This window comes from Oxyura jamaicensis, chromosome 2 (assembly GCF_011077185.1).
Source record: "Oxyura jamaicensis isolate SHBP4307 breed ruddy duck chromosome 2, BPBGC_Ojam_1.0, whole genome shotgun sequence".
Classification (NCBI taxonomy): Eukaryota; Metazoa; Chordata; class Aves; order Anseriformes; family Anatidae; genus Oxyura; species Oxyura jamaicensis.
The window spans coordinates 81022875-81037792 of NC_048894.1; the positions used below are offsets into that span (position 1 = coordinate 81022875).

Consider the following 14918-nt stretch of genomic DNA (forward strand, 5'->3'; position numbering starts at 1 on the left):
AAAAAACAAAGCTAAGTGAATTCTAAGGAGAACTTCCTATGAATTCAGTCATTAATGAAAAGCCTGCAGTGTATTCCCAATGGTACAAAATTGTGCCAGTTTTTTTTTTGCAAACTGCTGGGAGGATGACACTTTAGTCATTACAGGTTAAAATATTTTTTTGCTTTTATAGAAATAACATCTTCCCCTATCTTATTTGAGAGATCTTGGTGATGAATCATCTCATCCAGATGATCTGGACAAAGCTCCAATAATGAGAAGAAATAAATATGCTTTTCTATGTCTCTTTCTGTGTTCTCTTTGGTTTCTTTGTCTTTGACGAATACCTTGTGTTTGTGGCTGTACTTGCAAGACTACCCTAAGCATTGTTGAAGAGTGAAGTTAACTAAGGTACATGTTGAGGTGATTGAAAGTGCTATCACAAAACCAGAAATTGGAGATATATTTAAATAGATATTTTTTTTCTTTTTATATCTAAGTGTGAATTCTTCACACTCAGCAGCACTTCCATATGTAAAGTAAAACAAGAGTAGAAGAGCCTCTATGCTTGGCTATTATTAGAGATTAGCTCTTTTTTGTAAAAATACTCTGCAGTTTTATGTCCTAAGAACTGCAAAATATCACAGTATAGTACAAACTCTGACGCAGCTTGAAATATGTGGCAAATTCACAGTGCTGTAATAGTCTTGGAGTTCACTCTTGGACTGTGTTTCTGTGGTTAGCAGAAGTTCTATGTGTTTCAAGTACTATCTGTTTTCAGTTAATCCTTCTTGTATCAATATTATTTCCAAAAATTGAAAGATGTGTCAGGCTGTACGAAACTTCGGCAGATGATTTGGCAGTGTGTCTTAAAGACTGTTAACTACCAACAGAGAATTTTTCAATCAGATGTCTTCTTTGATTTAAATAGACAATTACTAATTGCAAAACATACAGCAGTCTTATCATTAGTTATTTGATTGTGTTCATTTCAAAGGGTGCAAGTAGAATTTGAATTTTGTAAAGTCCTATGTAAAAAAATCCTTTATGGCAGTGCTAGCATTTTGGAGAGAATTTAATTTCCCTTGAGGAATATCTATGCATGTGTATTAACATACTGTTTCCTCTCAGACTTAAACCCTACTGGTTTGCTGATTGGTCTCAAGTTATGTAGACTTCATTACATACTCCGATATGGCAGTTGTTACTTGCACAACTTTGCTTTCATCCTAGCTCTCTCTTACGGTGTATAACCACAACTGAACTTCTCATTTGTGAGGTAAATAATTCAGGCAGAATCATAGAATCCTGGAATCATTTAAGTAGGAAAAGACGTCTAAGATCATCTAGTCCAACCTTTAACCTAGGACAGAAGATGAGTTATTATGAGAAACTTGAAATCCAAGTCCATATGTTGGAAGGAATGAGTGAAATTGCATATATGACAGCAGATTAAAATCTATTCTGCTGTGACGTATGAACAGCCAGGACAGAGAGAGAGACTCAACAGCATAGTCAAAGTCATAAGCATTAAGCAGTACAGGGGATGCCCAGATCACAAAACTTGAATGGTAGTGTCCTTTCATAAAGCCTTCCTCCCACTTCTCTGATACTCAGTCTTTCATAAAAGATGCAGCTATGGACGTGGGACCCATGCACAATTGCCTTGTGCTCTAGCTCTATAACGTAGTGATGCTTGGAAATAAACAGGTTTATTAACTTTTTATGTTTTCTATTTAGTATCTGTCTTTTACTAATGGAAAAGACACTTTTACTAATGGAAAAGACACTTGTGCTCTTTTATTGGTTTTGAAACTTTTTTTTTTATGGTCATGAAGTAATTTCCTGAAGCACTGATAGATTCCATTTATAGATCTGATTGCAAAATGCTATTGCTGCCCACTGGAAGGACCTAAAACTAGTTTGCTGCTGTTATTTAACATGTAGATGTGTGTTACGGAGATAGGAGTGTGAGAGACTAAGACAGGAAAAATAATGTTTTTGATTACTATGGATATAAAATTTAACATAGAAAAGCACTATGCTCAGTCAGAGTAGTATTTCTAAAATGTCTCATAAGCAATACCTGAATGACAAACTAAATTATGCTGGTATTTTGTGCCTCACATTAGCTAGTCTGAATTGCTTCTTCTGAACTTTGAACTTAGAATTTGAAGAAGTCTGGAGGCTTTTGGACCTGGTTTCTGGATACTGTACTGTTTCCTTCAATTAAAACTTTTATATATTTGTATTTTTTTAACTTTACCTGATAATGCCCCTACTATTAAGACATAATTTTAGATTTTTAAGTATGGTTTCTGCTTCCCAGATTTGGAGTACAGGAAACATGGGGGATATAGTGATGTAAAATGACATGAAAATAAATGTAAATAAATGAGGTTTAGTTTAAAATTTGCCTGTGGCACTGGGCAGGTAGCCAAAATGAATTAAGCGATAGGATTCTTAATGTAAGTATCGGGGAAAGAAGCTATGGAGATTAAGACTATTTTCTGTGTGGCCAATGGTTATTGCTTAGACTTTGAATTTGTTGGGCAGTTTTCGTGATCATATGAACTAAAATGCATAGGGACTTGAATCCAGTTATCTTAAAAGTGATTAAGCATCTTCTAACAGGCCTTTTTGAGATATAAGTAATATTAGTGCAAATAAGCTATCTGTTAATACCCTCAAGAAACTGAAGTTGTAAATGGAAACACTAACGAAGTGGTAGTATGATCTTTCTGCAACCCTTCTGGCTGTAAAATATACAGCCTCTTAATGTTCCCAACATGGAGACAGTTCGCAATACACAAGTATACTAGTTCAGTCACAGCAAAGCGTTTTGTTATTGTTTAAACTGCTGAAAAAATAGTCTTTGCAGCACTCAGAATATGGTGCAGATATCATTTAAAAAAAAAAAAAGTTTTTTTTTGTTTTTTTTTTTGGTGTGTGCTAGATTAACAGCAGCTGTGTGTAGCATGAAGGAGAGAGACGGCTTAGACCACGTTGGTCTGTCTTCTGTGCCACACTGAGATTCTGTTCACCTTGCAATGAATGATCTATCTTTGTTAGATCAGACAGGCCAGCAAGACTTGTGTCAAAAGGGCCTTTTCAATTTGTTATCCTAGCAGCTGGTTCTCTTCCATTGCCTTTGCTTACTGTACATCTGGAAGAAGACTTCTTGCAGCTGGGAACCATTTCACGTCTAAACCACATCCCCTGTCCGTAGCAGAAATACTCTTTTGACAGCAGTCGTCAAGCTAACCCTTAATGGGTTATTAATTGAAAAAAAAAATTAATCAGTACAAAATTTGACGCTAGATTTGTTTTCCTTTAACCACCTGTATCTGTAGCTTTGCTGATGTTTAGATTTTTGTTGGGAAATGGAGGGAGCATTGTTCAAATAAAACTTTAAATAAGAATCCATCCCACAGACAGTAAATACTGTGATTAAAAAGAGGCACAGGTAGTATAAAATCAAAACTGAGAAGGCCCGGTATTACTGAAGATAAAAGAAACTCTTCTGTGGCTAGAATTTTACCTCGGTGTCTTCCTGAGTCTTTTAAGTCGCTATGCAGGATATTTAGTGGAAGTGGGCTGATGTCAAAGTTGCTGAAGATCTCACTGTCCGCTCGAGCTCACCCTAGTAAAATGACATCATTTCTGTTTATATGCTGAACTCAGAGTATTTGGACTTGCTTCAGTGTTTTTTGGCCTGCAGAACTGACAGTAAGGCTTACCCGTAGATTGTGATGTGAAATACTTAGAACACCACTCAAAATAATAGTAGGCCCAATTGCCTTTTATGTGGTAAACCAAAAAAATCATTTCATTATACATTTAGAATAACAACGACTAACCTTAAGTTGTGGGGGTGAGGGGGGAGTACATTTGAAAATGTATTCAAAAAATGTTCTTTCCCTGAAGTGCTGCAATTTTAATCTTTAGCACTCATCTCTTTGCTAGAAATACAACCCATTTTCTTGTTGATCTTTTAAAACTGTCAGATTCCAAATAAACATTTATGTAATGTTAGAACAAAAAGAGTACTCAAGAAAAAGAATAAAATGCAATCATTCATTTGCTGAGCAGGTTAATTTTTAGGTAATTTCTTCTGCTTGCCTAATTTTTTTGCCCAGACAAATTGAAATTCTCTCTGCGGCGTCCTTGAAAGGAATCTTATCCTGGTCGTGTCAGTGCAGGCTCCAGGCACCGTGTGTTTGGTCAACAAGCAACAGTGGGTGGTCAGGCTGCAGCACAGGACAAGGGCCCGCTGTGCGCAGGAAAAAATGTTCAAAGGTGTTTAAGGGTGGTAAGGAAGTCTGCCGCCCTTCAGAGCGTCCGGAGGCTATAGATCAGCGCTCCCTCGCCATTGTAGCCTGTGAGAAAATTCGCTGCGAGATACATAATGGATGAAAGAACACAGTAACTGTATTCACCTGGTTGCACATCTGTACAGTCCTAGTTATGCTCATATACATGCCGTGGTTATGCATTTAGTCCGTGTAATGACTGGTGTTTGACTTGCCATGGGGGATCACACTGAAAAACTACTCGGCCTGAGGCTGGCCACTTGTAAACATTTATTTTTTTTGTCACTGCGAAAAACACTGGCCCTGCATTATCTCCAGGTCACTCTGTATCTTTTGCAAAAAGCCTTTTATAAAGCTTCAGCGGGACATTAACGCTGCGACAGGCTGACGGAGCCGCGGCCGGGGCCTGGTGGCAGCCGGGAGGTGAGGTGGGCCTGACGCCCACCAGGAGCCTCGCTCCGCTGGGCAGCAAGGGGACACAGCAAGCGGGGCTGTGGCGCGACGCATGGGTCTTGCACTCGGTTGTGCAATGGGTTTGAAAGACAAACGTTGAGCTGCTTTTAAAGGCTCCATTGATCATGGAAAAATCGTATTTTAGGCAAATTTCACTCTAGGTGTCTTTTACACTGAGGCTGCAACGTGCTGCGTGCCAAGAGCATGCAGACAACGACGTGTACAAAAGCTGGGGTCAAAGTGTGTACATCCGCCATAAATGCTGTAGGCATATACGTATCCTATAGCAACTCTGGTATTGATAAATTTGGAGAAAAGTGGAAACCAAATAAAGTAAATGACCTCAAAATGCATTGTGCTTGCACTGTAATTTATTAAAATCCTTATTCAGGTGATACCTTACTAATCTTAACAGGGAGGTCTGAAAAAAACACACTACTGTTTGTATTTCACACAGTATCTGAATAACCTCAATTTTATTCTGCATACCTTTAAAATATATGTGCAAAAAGCTGAAACCCAATAAAATCTTTTAAAAAGAAAAACTTAAAGCAATATTAAGGTCCTCAAAACTTCTTATTTGATCTCATGATTTTACAGTTGTAAGGAGGATTTAATTATACTTCGTGTACTTACTTGTCATGACGAGGTAGAAGAGGAGAATGTAGTACATTTATTTTTCCTGTGTTTCCTTGGTTAAATATACACTTGGCACTGTAGTCACTGACAGATACGTTCCATGTAGATGCTGTATTTTGGGGGAAAAAAAATACTTGTGTAACTTCAAAGATGCAGTATGTTTGTTAAAAAACGGATGTCTGCCAGGAATGTATTTTTCGTACCGTTTGCTTATACGATATCTTAAAAACTGTTAGCATGGTAAAAAGTTAATTTCTTAAAAATTGAGATTCTTGCTCTGCGATATTCAGGATCTAAGAATGTAGAAATAGCATACAAACCAGATAATGAATAAGCAGTAAATTATTATTTGGGTAGTTTATTTAGGTTTATAAATATTAGTGTCTACACTTCATACTAATATTAATTAATTGTATTACATTATGCTGCTAAAATTAAGCTCATGGCTCCAGAGAGGGAATGAATTGGGGTGGGAGAAAAATTGTTAGTTAAGTTTACTCCTTTTTTTTTTTCTTTCCCTCCCCCCCCGGCCTTTTTTTTTTTTTTAAAAAAAAAAAAAAGGAAAAAAAAGAAAAAAAAAAGAAACACAAGATATATGCATTAGTGTGCAGTCTTCAAGCGCTATCTTCTGGTCGGCTGCAAGCAAGATCAGCATTGCTAATGTAATCCAGATGTTTATTAGTCCTGAGGGTATATGTGCTGTTGTAGTTCCCTGCTGCTGTGTTATACTTGCTTGTAATGCTAGACAACCAATTAAGAAATTAGTTCATGTTAAACTTTCTTTTCCTGGTACGGCTGCAAACTGATGATGTGGTTTTTCTGGTGGAACAAGAGAGTATTCTTTACGTGTTTTCTGTTACTGGTGAATATATAAACCATTTGGGCGACGTGGGGTTAGTATATCATCAGCAATACAGAATTTTTAGCTTTTCAGCTACCTCAGGCAAATGGCTTTAATTGAACTAATTCACATTAAGATGTTTTGGTAAGTGTGTCTGTTTTTCTTAATTCTGAGGTTTAATTGGCACTGTCATTTTTAGATACCATCCGTTTACAAGAAATTCCCCCTATTAACAAGGTGTTTGAAGGGTGAGAGCATAAATCCTACATGAAGACATCAGAGAGGGAATTTTTGGGGTATCATGCCTTTTTCTAAATGTAGTTTTTGTGGAAATAGCATTGCTACTTTTTATTTTTACATATGAAATATATGTGCTTTTTAACTAGCAATGCCTGTGACAGTTCTGATTTGTGTTTCTGGGCATGTATTTATATTCAACCAAATAAAAGGCAGATATGAATCTCAGAGACAAATTTTTATGGAAACCAAAGAACTATGGGAGACACTTAATAGTTCTTAAAATATTTTATGCAATTTTCTTTTTATTTTGAGTAGAATCTCTGCAAGGTATCAAATGCATCTCGCATATTTTTTTTAATCAAAAAAGAAGACATTGTTTTAATTTTTTCTGCACGGTTGCTGGAATGTTTTCACACAAGTTAATTATTGAAAATTTACAACATTTAAGATATGTTTTAGAAGTTATAAGCATTTAATTCCTAAATGCAGAAGATATGTGACCTTACACAGATCTCTGTTGTATGGGCAGTTGCATAGTACATGTTCATAATTAACTATTTGCAGCATCCATACCAACTCTAAAAACTTCTGATAGCTTTATTTTCTTCCTTACTCGTGTTTTTAGTTAATTCAGAGGGAAAAGTCTTTTCCCAGTTTATAGTAGAAACTGACCATGGTGCTACTTGCCCATTGCAGCAGATTCCATATAGCTGAAAATTCATTAATTTTCAAGGTGTAATAGATATAAGCCAATTTTAATAAGTGGTGTAGAAGTTGAATATTCAACATATTCATAATGCAGGCCAAACATAGCCAATTAACACAGTGTATCTATTGCAGTTTTCAACTATGTAGCAAATAGATCTATTTACTTAGGTATTTTATAGCTTGAATGGTAATAACAAGAAGCAGGGAACTGACAGCTCTGTAATGACAGTGCCTCCTTGAGGCCACAGGAAATTTGTTTAAAAGCCAATAAAAATTACGGGAGGAAAAATTATTTTCAAAAAGAACCAAAAAACAATACTGTCATCTATTGGAAGTTTGCAGTGATTTTCACAGTGTTTAATATTGTTCTTTAAATCCTGGCTGTTGAAGTACAGTGACTAGGTGTGTCTTTACTGCAACACTGGTCTGACAGAAACATAAATTCAGAAGGAACATACTTCAAGTCCTTTTTATTTTGTGTTATTCTTGTTTCTGTATATAGTCGTGTTAGAGTTAGCGCTCTTACTGTGTGGCTTTCCTGTTATTTTAAGTGAGTGGAGGTATTGATGGAAAAGATCAAGCAATATAAACACAAACTCCAAGATTCTTGCTACAAAATTCCTTATGAATTGTGATTAATTCAAGTTCAGCTGTGTTACAGCTCGCTTGGCCACTGCTGATATCCTTTTTGGTTGTAACTTTCAGAAATGTATTTGTAAAGTGAGATGCATAAACCATCACTGTAGACTTTAAGAGAAATACCAGCAGCGCTTTAGTATATTTAAAAACAAAAGTAAAAAATCGTCATGGTCTTCTCACTATGAAATTGTTTCCCAGAACATTCATTAGACTCCAAGTATACACCTCCACCAAGTTAGATCATTGCTTAGGGCTTTCTTCTAGTGTCCATATCTACATATGGACAAACACTCAAAATATAATTAATTTGAAAACAGTAACTGGTTCCTTGCAAAATAAGTTCTGTGTTTGGAATCATGTGTACATAGGGGGTGATTTATAGACATGCACAGGAATATGGAGCAATTAGTTCATTGCTTCATGATGGGTGGATTCTTAATACCTGAAATCTGTGTAGGTCAAGCATCTAAGAAGTAATAAATACTCTGCCCTTTACTGCTTCAGCTGGAGACACAAGAAGACTTTGCAGTTGAAAAGTATATTCAGGCGTATGCCAGGGTGTGTCATGTCATTAATGGCATAAATACATATTTATCCATGGCTTTCAAACAACTAATTGTAGGGCCTTAATTGTAAAAGCTGAGACATACCATCCAAAGAACATTTCTCACGTGGTTTTTGGCTTTGTTATAGGAGTCAATAGCAGTGTTTTTGAATAGCATTAGTGTGGATGAACAAACCGTCTAAATAAGCAAGATTAACAATGTTTTTGATAGATAACTTTAGTCTTGTATCACTTCCAAACTAAATCTGAATCCATATGCATTTTCATGTCAATTGATGTGCAAAATCATTATTACTACTCTTTTTCCCCCTCCATAGGCACCTCATTGATCCACAGCCCCATGTTAGACCTGGACAGTGATGTGCGTCCATCTCCAATTGGCCACCTCAGTCAAACTGCTTCATTGAAAAGAGGCAGCAGTTTTCAGTCTGGCCGTGATGATGGTAGGCATCTGTTTTGTTTGGAAACACAAATCTGTAATTCCCTATATCCAATGTGCTGCACAGTCAGAAAAACAAGCAGAAACCTAGATTCTGTGTGTTTATTGTTTTGGTTTGTTGGTAGACAGCAAATCTGTCCAGTCATCATTACTAACATTACGTGCTACTATAGATTATTTTAGAACCCTGTGAAGACAAAGTCTTAGAGGTGAATTTTGAAACTTCACTCCGAATGTTTTGTTTTTAATGTTAGGGCCTTTGCTTTTAATTCTCATGTATTATCGTTGCTTATCAGGGAGGGTCTTCTGTTTCTTTTTTGTTGTTGCTGTTGTTTTTCCAGGAGTAAAAAGCAGTTCATAACTAAAATCTTCTCAATTTTTTCCACAGTACCAGATTTTTTTTCCCCCTTTACATAACAACCTGCTTTCCCACTGCTGTTGTTACATCTTTTGTGTGCGTTTGAGACAGATCTTGTACTTGCTCCTCCTGTGACTTCACATACCCAGTTCTGGGTTCCTTATTTTCTGAACCTAGAAAGGGAAACAAAAGTGTATGACTTAGCTTGAGCAGTGTGTCCACAACCAACGGAGCCCTTGTGTGTCAAGAGTGTCTTCAGTGCACCTTGTCCAAACAACAGGAGTCTTTTAATAGTGAAATCACAGGAGTCAGAAGACATGCATTTCACAGGAGAGGTCATTTCTTACCAAGCTGCTTGAAACTTTGAAGCATAAGTTTTGACATAAATGCTTTAATAGTTTTATTTCAGAAAGTTCAGCATTCACACCAGTTGGGGGTGTGATATTTTGTTTTGTTTAGTTCTTGAAGCTATGCAGAAAGCAATTTTTTTATGAAGAACTTTCTGGCTTTGTTCTGCTTTGATGTTGCTCTTCTCCCAACTCTGTGGGCTTACTTGAAAAAACATCTATAAATATCTGATCTTTTTGAGCACAAAGAAGAATGAAGGGAATCTCTCAAGAACATAGTGAAGAATAATGAAAGAATTGTACATTCTTGTGGTGCCACAGTGTAACTTTACAAGTGAGAAAATTAAATTACTTTGTGATTTGAAACTGAATGTTTGTATTTCAACATATACATGTATACTGACTAATTGCATTACTGTATTGCTGTTAACCTTGTCCTTTCTCAGCCCAAAGCCTGGTATTTACAGAGCAAAACAGTGAATTGCTGATTGTTCGGAGCCACCATTAATACAAGCTCTTGGTTTCTATGTAGTACTTGCATGTTTTGAAGTGGTTTCTGCAACACTACTAATACACGTACAGACAATGTAGCAAAGCAGTATAATTAATCCAGTTTCTTTTTTTTTTTTTTTTTGCTTTGTGTAAATCCTTTAACATTCCTCTCAACTTAAATAGTTACATTTAGTGAAGGCAATTCCAGTTTGATTGATTATATTTGGCTTCAGATTCTTAGTTATGGATCCGTAACCTTTTACAACCTGGAAAAGACATGTCTTCAGCAAGTTTTTCATATTCTGTAGCCAGCAGTTTAAACTAAAATTTAAAGGAAATTCGGAGGATCAGAACATCACAATACCGTAGGAGTCCAATCCAGCACAGACCCTAGAGTCAGAATGAGTTGCCCTCTGACTTAAGTTCATTGCTACTTAGGTGCTCGCACCCACTGCATGCTTAGGAAGAGCTGAGTGAGGGCTTTGCTGTCTTGCTGTTCTCAGAGCGGAGATCCAAAGCAAATAAATTTATGATACCTGTGCACAAGGTGCCATTCCAAGTGTGCCATTATGTACTTACTCTCTTTTCAGGCTGCATGTGCACCCTTTTATTTTTCAGAAAATTTGAGGAATGGCATAGTTTTTTTTTTGGTTTCATTTGGTTTTACTCCACAATGTAATTGACAGTCATTGTACATGACATTTTTTTTGAACAAATTGCTTTGAATTTGCAGTATTCAAATACAATTCAGCTCTGGCTTGAGTGTGTGTTTGCGAGAACGTATGAACAATAAATCTAGTTTCATCTAGTTTCATCATTGGGACGTTATAGCACAGATTATAATAGAATAAATAGAATGAAAGAAAATATTTGATCAAATTTTAAGAAAATCTTTCACATAGATTGGAGCTTTCTCTAGCAACGAAGTCCAACTATGCTGTTATTTATGCCCTGAATGTCCTTTTGCCATGATATGCGGTAACTTATTCTAAGAAGTATCTGCTGTCTGCAGACTTGAGACTAAGACAGCCTCTGAAATAGCCCTGAAGTATTCTTCCTGGAAGGAAAAAGAGTATCATACATAAAGTAAATTTTGTGTTTGTAGTTAGGAACAGGCGTCCCTAGTCGTAACCTTAGGTTAGCACTGGAGCTTTTGGCAAAGATGATATGGTTTCCAGGATAAATTAAAATCTTTTGGTTAGAAGTTGGTTTGTTGGCATTACAGAGCCTCTGTTGCTATAGCAGTGTTGGCCCAGCTTCCTGGCACAGTCACAGTCTATGTTAGTAAGAAGGCTTTTTCTGCTACTGGGTCTAGACCAGTTCTCTAACTGTCATAAACTAAGCTGGCAAAAGTGCATCTCTGACATCTATGTGTCCATGGTACAAGTTTTGCTGTTTGAACTTCACTGTTTTTGTGGTTCCTAACAGGAACAGCGCTATGAGCTGAGTATTACACTTCAGTTATGTCAGGGTCTCTCTCCTAAGTTTGGGTTTCCAGTGTGATTTTGGATTCTTGAATACTAATTCACAATCCCTAAACTTTTTCTCCATAATGAAAAAGAATGTTTTGGTTAGTGGAGATGTTTATCCATCCAGTAAACAAGTGGACCAGTACTTGACCTGCACCTCTGAAGGCATGGTGTGCTTCAAGGAGATTGAAGACCAGCTACTAACACGATAAAATAGTGAGGCTCTGGTAATGTGCACTAGTTACCTAATGTGCTATTAGGCACCTGTTTTGGCCTAAATGGTGAACTCCTAATATGTATGGACAATATTCTCTGGCAGGTTAAAGGCAAAAAAAATTTCTGCATTTCCAGAGTTACGTGGGGTAATACCATGTTTTTAGTTTTTTCATTTATAGAAGACCACAGTTTATTTAAAAAGATAACAACAGCAAAAAAGGAATATATATATATATACATATCTATATTTAAATGATCTTTTCAGAAATCTGTTTATTTTCCCAACATTCTAAAGTAGACTCTAGTTAATAAGATGAAATATAACAGTCTTCTAGCATGTAAGAATTGCCTGTATATCCTGGTTTGCTAAAAACATCATTGTCAAGAAAGGTTCTGTGGAGAAGGTGGATGGTTATAGAGAAAAATTTCAGTTTCCTTTGGTTTTCATATGAATCAACACCTTTCTTCTGCCCATTTTCAGCTTTCTCTTTACTTTTCCTCTGCCAGTCTCTTTTGCCCCATTTGATAAGAAACTGAGAAAAGTTATCTGCTGCCAAAATGTAAGCTATTTTGTTTTAATAGCCAGTGTAGCAAGGCTGTAAGTAGGTTGGTGAAGTGAGAGATGTGGCAGTGTTATATGATAATTCTGATTGTGTTCTTCATCCAAGAATCTCGGTATATACTTAGTGCTACATTTACTGAGTTTTAACAACAATATTGGAATCTTCCCTGTTTTCCAGAGAAAAGATTTTACCAGACAAATGGAAATGAAGATGAGAGGTTGGCATCTTTCCCCAGGCCACAATGGAAAATTCTTTGAGCTAGAAATAAAGCAGATCTTCCCATTCCCATTGTTTACCTTTACCAAACCCGTCCTAGCAGCCCTGATTCTTTAGCATCACCACCTCATCATCTGAAATTTCGAAGGTCTTGATTTGAAAAAGTCATGTTACCATAACTTTTAGAGGTTTGAAGACAGAAGACCAGTTGAATGGATTGTTCGGTGAATTGTCTGTGCATTCTGTACATGACATAAGCATATGACTTAAGCATATGAGAAAATAAGAAAGAACTTGCATGTGTACCAATTATTTGCATATATATGGACCAGCCTGTTACATTTTTCCACTCCTACCTGAAAGGTTTTGTATCTGTACTGTATAATCACTTGTGTAATACAAGGCAACAGCAAACCTTTTTTTATTATTTTATCTATTTTATTATTAATGCAAAGTTTTTTAATTTTTGATTTCCCCCTCTTATTTTCCCCCTTTTTAGCCTGGCGATATAAAGCACCTCAACAAGTTGTGTTTGTTGAAAAGTTGACAAAACTTGTTGTGAGTCAGCTGCCCAACTTCTGGAAGCTCTGGATTTCTTACGTGAATGGAAGTTTATTCAGTGAGGTACGTACGGATTCCTGTATATAAATGACTTCTAAATAACAAAGTTCCATAATAATTACGTTTGAAGTATTATATTTCACTGGAAGAAGTGACTGGATTTTTTTTAATCTGAGGGGTTTATAAAACAATTTGTAAACTCTTACACATGAAAGAGGTGCTACCTTTGGTTTATTACAAATGGTGACAAGTAGCTTGTCTGGTAATACTAGCCTATAGAAGTGAGGTTCTTTATTTTTAAAAGAATAAAGCATACACTGGAATTACAGAATTCTGCCTCTGTGTGTGTGTTCCGGATGGTGGAGTCAACATCTGTGTAGTTTCACCTCCTGATCATAGGTCACCGGCTGCCCTTCTTTGGTGATCTGAAGAAATAGCAAATTGGCTGAAGGATAGAGATTTCTAAGAGACAAAGTCAGAGAGAAAAAAGAATGCTTCATTTCTCTGGAACAGGAGTACTCATTTCTTGAGCTTTAAGAACTTGGAAGTGAAGATAGGTTCAACGCCAGAGTTGTAAAATGACCAAGACAAGCGGTGTACACAGAAATGCTACAGGGAGTCTAGTCTGAAAGTAGTCAGCTGCCGTCACCTGTGCGCCTAGTCTTCGCTGAGATGATCTGTTTTCTACAAATTCCTTAAATAGAATGTTGATACTCTGAGATGCAGAAAATATTAAAAAAAAAAAAAAAAAAAGTAACAATTCATGCCATAATGTGCCATTTTTATGTGCACACTATTAACACATTTGAAAAGGACACATTTCATAATTAACTTGGTATGGGTAGTATACCGTTTACCATCATAATCGTTAGCAGATGAATATAATACCTTTTGGTTTTGTGTTATTGTTAAAAGCTGGTCACAGAATGTTTTATAGAGTTCACTTCTGGTCCTCGAGCTGTGTTGTTCTTTCTCCAGAAGGAGATCTGTAGTGATGGGATATTCCCAAGGTGCGAATCTGACAAAGACAAACACATGATTTAAGCACAGTGAGAGGTACTGCTCCATTCCATCAACAGATTACAAGGCACTAATTCACACTTAATCTGCACAGTGATCACTGCAAAGTCTTGTGACTGCACGTCTGCAAGTAGATGTAGCATCAGTTGGGTGACTACGAATCAGGCAGAAAATAAGCAAGCTTTTCAACATGTATTATTCATATCAGCTTCTCTTTATTAAAGTTTCTGTGTTTCTATATTTAAGCATAAAGGTTTGTGCATCTAAAACTTCTCTGTTTAATGGTGACAATATCATTTCATCAGTTGAGATAAAATCTTCTCATGCTTACAGTGTCCTGCTGTGCTAAGTGTGTCCCTAAGTCATCACAGTTACGCTATTCCACTAGAAAATAATCCCTAAAATAGAGCTACAGTGACAGCTAACTATTACTCTTTGCAGATTTAGTAGAAAACAAAACAAATTAACGTTGGGTAAAGGCAATTTGGATGCCTGTTTTGCTGTTTTCCCTTTTCTCTAACTGATGAATTAATTTCTCAAGCTGTCAGTTCTATTTATTGTCACTGTCTGATATCCAGTGTAATGTTTTCAAATGATGATACTGATAGCTACTATGTAAAACACAATATACAGCTCCTAGCAGCCCTAGTGAAATAGATTCCATTCATAATCTTAATTTCACATGATAAAATCAAAAGAAAGATATTACATTTACTCATGCCATTCTGTGAAGGAGGTAGAATCAAGAATAAATCTTGGTACTGTTAGCTTTCACAAAAGTTATTTTGTAAGGGAAATGACAGCTTTCATATTTGATAACAGTACTATTGGAAATCAGACTTTACAAATTTAAGTTATTG

The 14918-nt window shown here is 36.4% G+C and overlaps 1 protein-coding gene across 1 annotated transcript in view; it reads left to right on the forward strand.

The window, feature by feature from the left end:
• Positions 1 to 14918, forward strand: part of EXOC2 (exocyst complex component 2) — a 130374-nt gene that overhangs the window by 55093 nt on the left and 60363 nt on the right. The window contains exons 12-13 of the mRNA XM_035317173.1: positions 8695 to 8820; positions 12977 to 13101. Coding sequence (XP_035173064.1) covers positions 8695 to 8820; positions 12977 to 13101 — 251 coding nt within the window. The remainder of the gene's footprint in view (positions 1 to 8694; positions 8821 to 12976; positions 13102 to 14918) is intronic.